The sequence below is a fragment of the Coregonus lavaretus genome (assembly GCF_964263955.1).
Source record: "Coregonus lavaretus genome assembly, chromosome: 38".
NCBI classification, from domain to species: Eukaryota; Metazoa; Chordata; class Actinopteri; order Salmoniformes; family Salmonidae; genus Coregonus; species Coregonus lavaretus.
The window spans coordinates 31,281,789-31,293,758 of record NC_140025.1 but is presented as its reverse complement, the minus strand read 5'-3'; the positions used below and the strand labels follow the sequence as shown (position 1 = coordinate 31,293,758).

The window sequence follows — 11,970 nt, the reverse complement described above, 5'->3', positions numbered from 1 at the left end:
CCACATTTTGTTACATTACAGCCTTATTCTAAAATTGATTAGAATGTTTGCAAAATTTATAAAAAAATGAAAAACAGAAATACCTTATTTACATAAGTATTCAGACCTTTTGCTATGAGAATCGAAATTGAGCTCAGGTGCATCCTGTTTCCATTGATCATCCTTGAGATGTTTCTACAACTTGATTGGAGTCCACCTTTGGTAAATTCTATTGTTTGGACATGATTTAGAAAGGCACACAGCTGTCTATATAAGGTCCCACAGCTGACAGTGCATGTCAGAGCAAAAACCAAGCCATGAGGTCGAAGGAATTGTCCGTAGAGCTCCGAGACAGGATTGTGTCGAGGCACTGATCTGGGGAAGGGTACCAAAACATTTCTGCAGCATTGAAGGTCCCCAAGAACACAGTGGCCTCCATCATTCTTAAATGGAAGAAGTTTGGAACCACCAAGACTCTTCCTAGAGCTGGCCGCCCGGCCAAACTGAGCAATTGGGGGAGAAGGGCCTTGGTCAGGGAGGTGACCAAGAACCTGATGGTCACTCTGACAGAGCTCTAGAGTTCCTCTGTGGAAATGGGAGAACCTTTCAGAAAGACAACCAACGCTGCAGCACTCCACCAATCAAGCCTTTATGGTAGAGTGGCCAGAAGGAAGCCACTCCTCAGTAAAAGGCACATGACAGCCTGCTTGGAGTTTGCCAAAAGGCACCTAAAGGACTCTCAGACCATGAGAAACAAGATTTTCTGGTCTGATGAAACCAAGATGGAACTCTTTGGCCTGAATGAGGAGTGGCTTCCTTCTGGCCACTCTACCATAAAGGCTTGATTGGTGGAGTGCTGCAGCGTTGTTCGCTGCTCTGGCACCCCAATGGTGGAACGGGCTCCCTCGCGACGCCGGGACGGCGGAGTCACTCACCACCTTCCGGAGACGTTTGAAACCCCACCTCTTTAAGGAGTACCTGGGATAGGATAAAGTAATCCTTCTACCCCCCACTTACCCCAACCCACCCCCCCCCCCAAAAAAAAAAAAGAAAAAAAAAAAAGAAACTTTGTAAAGTGGTTATCCCACTGGCTATAAGGTGAATGCACCAATTTGTAAGTCGCTCTGGATAAGAGCGTCTGCTAAATGACGTAAATGTAAATGTCTGGAGGAAACCTGGCACCATCCCCACGGTGAAGCATTGTGGTGGCAGCATCATGCTGTGGGGATGTTTTTCAGCGGCAGGGACTGGGAGACTAGTCAGGATCGAGGGAAAGATGAATGGAGCAAAGTACAGAGAGATCCTAGAGCGCTCAGTACCTTAGACTGGGGCGAAGGTTCACCTTCCAATAGGACAACAACCCTAAGCACACAGCCAAGACAACGCAGGAGTGGCTTCAGGACAAGTCTCTGAATGTCCTTGAGTGGCCCTGCCAGAGCCCGGACTTGTACCCGATCAAACATCTCTGGAGAGACCTGAAAATATCTGAGCAGTGACGCTGCTTTGTCATTATGGGGTACTGTTTGTAGATTGATAAGGGATTTTTTTAAATATATACATTTTAGATTAAGGCTGTAACGTAACACAACGTGGAAATAGTCAAGGGGTCTGAATACTTTCCGAATGCATGTGATCATAACATATTATCTGGATTTATAATGTAAAGGGAAAGGGGGATAGCTGCCACCCCAAAGCACACATGATATCCCTGCATCTGTCTAATTCTTCCTGTCTCTCCATAATATTAGTAAATATGTTATTGTCATTAATAGTATTTTCTCTATCATAGTAATTGCAATAATTCCAAGAATTGATATTAAGCATTATCATCATGCTTACCATAATAATAACATAGGCTAGTCAACATCCTTATATTGATCTGTTAGAAAAGGTGAGCCGCTGTTATCGGTTTCTTTAAGTGTGAATGAATCGATGTGGGAATGGATCAAATATGAATGATTCCTCAAAAGAATGATCAATTAAAGCATGAATAAAGGAACGAATAGTCGCTGGAAGCAAAGCAATATCTGCAATGAGAGCTCACAGCCAGGCTTCAAAAGACTGTAAACGAGTGTCGCCGCGTGCCGTCCACTGTTTTTCACGCTTTCGGCCGCTGAGAGGCAGCATTAGGCTACCACCTCTCCGTCATCCAACCACTACGGGCTCACTGTAATCACATCCTGTTAAACATGGGAAGGTCTGAAGTTTCCTCTGAATGTCACATACCAACAATGTGATGGGGTACACATATTGCCATATAAGTGTAGACTCTGACACACGAGCATTGTGACTAGAAGGAAAAACAGATCGTTCTCTACGGGAGCTGTAAGGGGCAATATGGAGAGGAAGAAAGCCACGGGAGAATACCACCGCATCCCTGTATCCAAAATGTAGACTACATATTATGGGACGGGCGGCACGTTTATTTCGCTAATTTGGAAAGTTACAAAATATACAATGATTATAAATGGGTCTTATCTGAACAGGTCGTCGCTGGACCCGTATGAGGAAGTGTTGAATCGCCCTCCGTGGGTTACTACAACTTTGGGGTGCTTCCTGATATTCACTATCGTGGTTGATATTTTGGGCAACCTTTTGGTGATCTTCTCTGTCTACCGGAATAAGAAGCTAAGGAATGCAGGTGAGTAATGTATACTATTGCGTACGAGGTCGGAGTAGCCAAAGTATTGTATTGTGTTTATAAACAAGTTTCAAAGTGTTGTTTTGATACATTTGAGTACGAAATATGACAACAATAAAGGACAGGCAGTTCTGCGTTTGGGTAAAGCTGTGTACGCTGTTCGCGCGCAAATGTCGAAATGAACAAGAAAAGTAGACTAATTTGTGATTCAGAATTTGTGATAGGCGTAATACCTACATCGATGAAAATCAATAAAATGCACTGGTCTATCCCAATTAATTTAGCTTTGGCTTAAAGCTACGGTGAAAGTAATGGACCGGTGGCATTTGGAGGTTGCTACCCGCGCGTTATAGAGGATGCCGTGCCAATGTTGGTAGCCTGATCTTATACCCTATGATCTTATACCCCAGACAATGTATGTTGTATACAGGTACGTTTTATATAGGCTAGTCAAGGATGCCTGCGCGTTGGCTAAATAGGCATGTCATGGAAGTTAGATTCTCGCCCTCGAATCATAACCGTCTGTGGATGCGTAAGCTGCTCTGACCAGACCGAATAACCATGTCTAACAAAATAATTATCTGTTTAATCTCCGAGCGAGCAAAGAAGAAAGAATAGATAGAGAGGGTCAACGAATGAGGTTCTTCCAAGAATGAAAAATAGACTCGCGGAGATTGATTGACACGCGCCGCCCGGAGCCACTCTAGAGAAACTATAGGATGGACAGCAGTGTATTTTAGCAAACGTGCGACACAGGCTCCGCATGCTTAGTTGGGGATTGTGTTTCACATCCTATCAATCATGTAACTAAACTGGGAAGTCTGAATGAGAACATCTTCAACTATCCGTTTTATTTTTCAATGGAAAAATTGGATTTGGTGACGGAACATGCGTCACGTGCGCACTTGGGTTTTATGAATTGGGATCGGAGTGGGGCTGCTCTGTCTAGACCAGCCTATTATCACCAGATTGGATACGGAATGTGTTTGATATTATAATGTAGGATAATGTTGTATACAGTATGGATATTTTAAATGCATTATAGTATTGTACTGTGGTGTGATTGTTTAACATATGTTTGGATATTTCATGTCTTAATGATTATATTCCAAAGTACAGTACTGCTGTAACCCTCTGATAAGAACCTGACATTCTTGTGTGAGAAAACCCAATAAAATACATATCATAAAAAGAAAATATCTTCAGTAATAACATTGTGATTTGATAGGCTACAGATAAAATGTGCGCCAGATAGAAGTTAAGCTGTTGAGAAAATAGATATTTAGTCCTACATTATTACAGACCGGTGTGTTCTCCAAATACCAAATGGACATGCTTTGCGCTCCGGTGCCGCTCTGGCCATTCAATGACAGATTGGAATTCTAGATGAATCCACATGGTAGACAGATTTAAGGGCTTATAGTTTACTGGAATGTGTATCTAGCTAAATGACTATTTCTTAGCCCCCAAATTAGTTTTATTTTCTTTGATGAACCAGGTGTCTGGTTAGACTGTAAACTCTCCTTCCAGACTCACATAAAGAATCTCCAATCCAAAGTTAAATCTAGATTCGGCTTCCTATTTCGCAACAAAGCCTCCTTCACTCATGCTGCCAAACATGCCCTCGTAAAACTGACTATCCTACCGATCTTTGACTTCGGCAATGTCATTTACAAAATAGCCTCCAATACTCTACTCAGCAAATTGGATGTAGTCTATCACAGTGCCATCCGTTTTGTATCCAAAGCCCCATACACTACCCACCACTGTGACCTGTACGCTCTTGTTGGCTGATCCTCACTACATGTTCGTCGTCAAACCCACTGGCTCCAGGCCATCTATAAATCACTGCTAAGCAAATCCCCGCCTTATCTTAGCTCATTGGTCACCATAGCAGCACCCACCCGTAGTCTGCGCTCCAGCAGGTATATCTCACTGGTCATCCCCAAAGCCAACACCTCCTTTGGCCACCATTCCTTCCAGTTCTCTGCTGCCAATGACTGGAACGAATTGCAAAAATCTCTGAAGCTGGAGACTCTTATCTCCCTCACTAACATTAAGCATCAGTTGTCAGAGCACCTTACCGATCACTGCACCTGTACACAGCCCATCTGAAATTAGCCCACCCAACTACCTCATCCCTATATTGTTATTTATTTTGCTATTTTGTACCCCAGTATCTCTATTTGCACATAATCTCTTGCACATCTAGCATTCCAGTGTTAATACTATTGTAATTATTTTGCACTATAGCCTATTTATTGCCTTACCTCCATAACTTGCTACATTTGCACACACTGTATATATATTTTCTGTTGTATTTTTTGACTTTCTGTTTTTTTACCCCATATGTAACTCTGTGTTGTTGTTTTTATCGCACTGCTTTGCTTTATCTTGGCCAGGTCGCAGTTGTAAATGAGAACTTGTTCTCAACTGGCTTACCTGGTTAAATAAAGGTGAAATAAAATAAAAATAAATATTAGTTGTGTTTGTTTGACACAGCATAGACCTAATGTGCATACCAATGTCAAACGCAAAGCATCTTTTTAGTGATTTAAGAAAAATTGATTTGTGCCAGTCATATTAAGGCCCTCCCCCAATGTGATGAATATGATTATTAATAAGACTTCCTGTAATTCCTCCTCCCACCCTCTTCTCCATCCTGATTTATCATTATAATCACTTTCATTTGATATAAAAGTACACGGAATTGCACAATCGCCATTTCCTGGATTTGAGTCTTTTAATAGTTTATACAGATAGAACGTTACATACAGTAAATAGAATCGAATATTCCGTCAGGTGCAGAAAAAATCACATTTTTTATTTGGTATGTGATGTTACAGGTTTGATCACATTTTATGGTGCCCAGTCTGTGACAAACACAGATACTTATTTAGGGAGCACATCTTTGAGGAGGGGAGGGCCGACTCATTTAAATGTGAGTGCACAAAGTAGGGGCGGAAGCAGTTCAATTGATTTAGCAAGTGCAGTCTCTCTGGGTGCATCTCAATAGTCTCATGTGGCTCCCTCTCCTTCTTCTGCGTCAATAATGGCTGCATCTCAACAGTCTAAAGTGGCGCACACTCCTTGTCTCATGTCCTTCATTTGCACTGATCTGAAAGGCCTAATGGTAGTCCCGAATTATTAAATTGCTTCACCTGTCGAGTCCAGTCCTTTCACATCAGTGCAGATGAAGGAAAGGAGACAAGTCGAGGAAACGACTTTAGACTATTGAGATGAAGCCATTATTGGTGGTTCAGAGTAGCTGGTGTCCTATTTTTCCTTGTACATACTCACCCTAAAGTTATTGTTTGATTTGTCAGTTATCTCCTTGCGTTGTCATTATAGTTGCAAATCTTTGCAAATCCTTGCTACGCCACTGCTTAAAACTAACTATAAATTAATCTAAGACGTGCCCAATAAATTATCTCCAGCTGAGGGCTCCAGCAAGGCATTTGGTTTGCTAACTTTCTAGCTAAGTGGCTAACTTGCAAGATCAAGCTTCTTGGTTACAGCAGAAACAATTTATCCCTTCCTGGATCAAGATCCCTGCTGCCTAAATTCTTTTATTTTATTTTATTTTAATTATTGGAAAGAAATAGCGCCCCTTGCCTGCACTTCCGGTAATACCGTACACCCCAGTATGGTACAGGAACGGTATGAAGGTATGAAATACCACCCAACCTTAGTTAGAATATCTGCTTTGAATTAAACCATTTACAATGACATGAATATCCATTCAGTCTTTTGTCAGCTTTCTACACAACAATAATTGGCTCTGTATGACATCATCAATAATGGACCTATGTCACAGGCTTCAATTGAGCCATTTGAAAAAATTATGTATCTCTCTAACACTTTTTCTACAACAGTGTTTGGCGAATACTAACATCCCTTAAGCAGGCCAGTCACCTGGTTTCCCTGTATCCTTAGGTTCGTGCCTTTCAGGAGCGTTTGCAATTTCAAAGCCCAGTTCCCAAAGATGGTGCATGTCCAACTCAAAGCCCTCACAATTTTCCCTTCTATTCAAGCAAAAAAATAAAAATAATAATGCATTGGCAAATCGCATGCCTCATGGCGACCATATTGATTGACACAGAAACTTTTCCTTTGTACTTTCTAGGGCTATTCGCATGGAGTTGTTGCACAGGCTACATAATGTTTGGCGTGGTTGTTATTTACGGGATGGAACGGAATGTGTGTGTCAGTTAGATTTGTCAATGTAAACACGGAATGTGACTTGGCTCCTCGAGCAGTCTGAGAGCTATGGATAAACCTAAATGGCATATTATTATTATTATTATTATTAAACCGCAGACAGCTAAAGTTTGTTTGTTGATGCTGACCAAAATGGGATTTTGTGGTATGGGAAAACACAGGCATGGGAATAAATTAAAATAACAGAATGGGTTTGAATTCCATGCGAGTTTCCATGTACAGTACCAGTCAAAAGTTTGGACACACCTACTCATTCCAGGGTTTTTCTTTATTTTAAAAATTTTCTACATTGCAGAATAATAGTGAAGACATCAAAGCGATGAAATAACATATATGGAATCATATAGTAACCAAGTAGCTTCAAGTAGCCACCCTTTGCCTTGATGACAGCTTTGCACACTCTTGGTATTCTCTCAACCAGCTTCATGAGGTAGTCACCCGGAATGCATTTCAATTAACAGGTGTGCCTTGTTAAAAGTTAATTTGTGGAATTTCTTTCCTTCTTAATGTGTTTGAGCCAATCTATTGTGTAGTGACAAGGTAGGGGTGGTATACAGAAGATTGCCCTATTTGGTAAAATACCAAGTCCATATTATGGCAAGAACTGCTCTAAATAAGCAAAGAGAAACGACAGTCCATCATTACTTTAAGACATGAAGGTCAGTCAATACGCAACATTTCAAGAAATTTGAAAGTTTCTCAAGTGCAGTCGCAAAAACCATCAAGTGCTATGATGAAACTGGCTCTCATGAGGACCGCCACAGGAAAGGAAGACCCAGAGTTACCATTGCCGTAGAGGATAAGTTCATTAGAGTTACCAGCCTCAGAAATTGCAGCCCAAATAAATGCTTCACAGAGTTCAAGTAACAGACACATCTTAACATCAACTGTTCAGAGGAGACTGCGTGAATCAGGCCTTCATGGTCGAATTGCTGCAAAGAAACCACTACTAACGGACACCAATAAGAAAAAGAGACTTGCTTGGGCCAAGAAACACGAGCAATGGACATTAGACCGGTGGAAATCTATCCTTTGGTCTTATGAGTCCAAATTTGAGATTTTTGGTTCCAACTGCCATGTCTTTGTGAGAAGCAGAGTACGTCCCCTGTAGCTCAGTTGGTAGAGCTTGGTGCTTGCAACGCCAGGGTTGTGGGTTCGTTTCCCATAGGGGGCCAGTATGAAAATGCATGCACTCACTAACTGTAAGTCACTCTGGATAAGAGCGTCTGCTAAATGACTAAAATGTAAAAATGTAAATGTAGGTGAACGGATGATCTCTGCATGTGTGGTTCCCACCGTGAAGCATGGAGGAGGAGGAGGTGTGATGGTGGGGGGTGCTTTGCTGGCGACATTGTCAATGACTTATTTAGAATTCAAGGCACACTTAACCAGCATGGCTACCACAGCATTCTGCAGTGATACGCTATCCCATCTGGTTTGCGCTTAGTGGGACTATCATTTGTTTTTCAACAGGACAATGACCCAAAACACACCTCCAGGCTGTGTAAGGGCTATTTGACCAAGAAAGAGAGGGATGGAGTGCTGCATCAGATGACCTGGCCTCCACAATCCCCCGACCTCAACCCAGTTGAGATAGTTTGGGATGAGTTAGACCGCAGAGTGAAGGAACAGCAGCCAACAAGTGCTCAGCAAATGTGGGAATTCCTTCAAGACTGTTGGAAAAGCATTCCAGGTGAAGCTGGTTGAGAGAATTCCAAGAGTGTGCAAAACTGTCATCAAGGCAAAGGGTGGCTACTTTGAAAAATCAAAAATCAAAAATATATTTTGATTTGTTTAACAATTTTTTGGTTACTACATGATTCCATATCTGTTATTTCACACTTTTGATGTCTTCACTGTTATTTTACAATGTAGAAAATAGTCCAAATAAATAAAAACCCTTGAATGAGTAGGTGTGTCCAAACCTTTGACTGGTACTGTATATGTGTCCCAAATGGCACCCCATAGGGCTCTGGTCAAAAGTAGTGCAGTGAATAGGGAGCCATTTGGGACACTGCCCATGCCTATTTTCTCCACAGCGGATATTTAAATATTTCAGACAAAGTGCAAAGTCCCATTGCGTTGCTTTGTGACAGACACTCCCGGTTAGGTGGGGACCCGGTGGGCTGGCCTGGCGTCAAATGGGTCAAAATGGCCATAAAACAGATTTGTGTAATCGTGGAGTGAGGCTCACGAGAGTGAGTGTGTGTGAGTGCACATTGAACTCTAATCTGAAGCACTCTCTCTTAACCCAGCAATGTTGCATTGTTTTCCATCCTTTCAGAAGCAGAATGTTGTTTGTGTGCCAAAGTTTTAAGCGCTAGAGTTGTGTATACAAGCTATATGCACGCACACGCTTGTGTGTGTGTGTGTGTGTGTGTGTGTGTGTGTAGTACACCAGGCACAACAACAGTGTTTACTTGTCGTTTCGTGTATGATTGAGGGCAGGTCATTCAATTCAAGTCATCTTTCAAGTTGTGTTAGACAATAAATCTTGGCAGCAGAGAACTTGAAGACATGACATACATGTACAGTGCATTCGGAAAGGATTCAGACCCCTTGACCTTTTCTACATTTTGTTACATTACAGCCTTATTCTAAAATTGATGAAAACATTTTTTTATCATCAATCTACACACAATACCCCATAATGACAAAGCGAAAATAGGTTTTTGGAATTTTTTTCAAATGGATTACAAATAAAAAACAGAAATACCTTATTTACATAAGTATTCAGACACTTTGCTATTAAAATCGAAATTGAGCTCAGGTGCATCCTGTTTCTATTGATCATCCTTGAGATGTTTCTACAAGTCTCTGAATGTCCTTGAGTGGCCCAGCCAGAGCCCGGACTTGAACCCAATCGAACATCTTTGGAGAGACCTGAAAATAGATGTGCAGGTCCCCATCCAACCTGACAGAGCTTGAGAGGATCTGCAGAGAAGGATGGGAGAAACTCCCCAAATACAGGTGTGCCAAGCTTGTAGCGTCATACCCAAGAAGACTCAAGGCTGTAATCGCTGCCAAATGTGCTTTAACAATGTACTGAGTAAAGGGTCTGAATACTTATGTAAATGTGATATTTAATTTTGTTTGCATTTTTTAAATTGCTAACATTTCTAAAATCCTGTTTTTGCTTAGTCATTATGGGGTATTGTGTGTAGATTGATGAGGGGAAAAAACAATTTTATCAATTTTAGAATAAGGCTGTAACGTAACAAAATGTGGAAAAAGTAAAAGGGTCTGAATACTTTCCAAATGCACTGTATGTCTGTACTACAGAGTCTTATTATAGACTCTGGTGTAAACGCTATATAAGGTCTACAAGCCATTTGTATACTATCAAATGTATGTCTTTTCATGTATACACATTACAAGTTTCAATGATGTTGTGGTAAACTTCAGATTCAAACTTCAATTCCCATTGAAGTTCCTTAGCTCAAAGCATGATTAGATTCGCTACCGGATATCCCCAAAGTTTGTTTTCATTTCATGAATGTTATTTTGGATCATCATAGAACCCAAACCCCACTGCCCCTCCAGAGTCTGTTATTGTTGTTCCAAGCGTAATACATTATTTCTAAGCATATAATATGGCATTAAGTGCTTTGTGTATGTCTCCATTTACGACAAGTGTTTACCATCCCTAAATATCCCACTGGCTTTGTTGCAAAACCTCTTTAACGGAAATTGGTACACACCAGAGTGGCGTCAAATTAGAACGCTTCTGTGAAAAACAAAAGACAAATCCTATTTTTGGAGGGAAATTGATATTTTCTAATTGCAGAGATTCCCCCAGCATCCTGTTTTATTTTCATCTAGAGGGAAACCATTTTAAATCCCAATTAAACTTTGGATCAAACCAGATTGAGGTTTGTACTTTTGGGACTATTCCATTGTACTAGACACACCCACATTCAAACAGCAATTCTAAAGTATAAGAAAGTATTTAAAATATTTAGATTAGATTAGATTGTACTTTATTGTGTGTTTTCACAGAAATGTATATTATGTACAGAAATTGCACTGTGTTCAAAGAGATTCCACAACAAAAAGAGAGACATGATATAGTCATAACATCAGACATACAAATTCATGAATTTATTCATATTTGACCCAGGTCTGGTGTTTAGTAATCATCTGGATGGTCAATGGACAGCCTAGCATGTTTGAGTGACAGGAAAATACATGGGGTGTTTGTCCACCTCTCTGACAATCTGCTGCCCAAAAATGGTCATTGGAGTGCACCAGACAGAAGAAGAGTCCCATTTTGAATCTGTCTTGTGAAGTCCAATGTTCCTTTTGCTGAATGCAACGTGGCGAACACAGTATTACCAGAATGTAGTGTATTGTATTGTATTTACCTCACAAGGATTGGAATGAGTACATTTTGGCAACGGGTTGATTTGTTAAATCCAGTTGCAGCAGTCAACTTCTGTTGCGTAGTCAAAACAGTATCAAAGTGAGTCACGCTGTTCTATAAAGACGTCAACACCACCTGTTTTTGAGAGACACGCTCAATAGGCTTGGGCGGTATATACCGTATACCGGGGTAGTTTGAAATACCGTCAAAAAAAGGGATGTGCCAAATAAGTAATCTCCAGCACAGGGCTCCAGCTATGCATTTAGTTTGCTAACTTGCTAGATAAGTGGCTAGCTTGCAAGATCAAGATTCTTGGTTACAGCAGAGACAATCAATCCCCTCCTGGATCAAGATCCCTGCTGCCTAAATTAGCTATGTGCATCCCCCCCAGTGTGGCCCAGTGTCGTCCAGGGTAGGGGAGGGAATGGCCGGCAGGGATGTCGCTCAGTTGATAGAGCATGGTGTTTGCAATGCCAGGGTTGTGGGTTCGATTCCCACAGGGGGCCAGTATAAAAATATATATATTCACTAACTGTAAGTTGCTCTGGATAAGAGTGTCTGCTAAATGACTAAAATGTAATGTAAAATGTGTCCTTCTCCCTATCCAGTGGGCTGGCAGTATCAGTAGTTTTCACCTCGGAAAGTATGACTGAGGCTTCTTTGAGACCTGCTGGAACCCCATTTTGACTTGGCCCCGTAGGCTTTTTCTGTTAGAGCAGTGCAGCTATACAGTAGGTGATTTGAATGTGGGTAGAGTGCCACACGC

At 41.3% G+C, this 11,970-nt stretch overlaps 1 protein-coding gene across 1 annotated transcript in view; it reads left to right on the top strand.

The window, feature by feature from the left end:
* Window positions 1-2,316: 2,316 nt before the first annotated feature.
* Window positions 2,317-11,970, top strand: part of mtnr1aa (melatonin receptor 1A a) — a gene marked incomplete at both ends in the record, with an annotated part of 61,303 nt that continues 51,649 nt past the window's right edge. Inside the window, 2 exons of the mRNA XM_084155123.1 lie at window positions 2,317-2,369; window positions 2,466-2,620. Coding sequence (XP_084011249.1) covers window positions 2,317-2,369; window positions 2,466-2,620 — 208 coding nt within the window. The remainder of the gene's footprint in view (window positions 2,370-2,465; window positions 2,621-11,970) is intronic.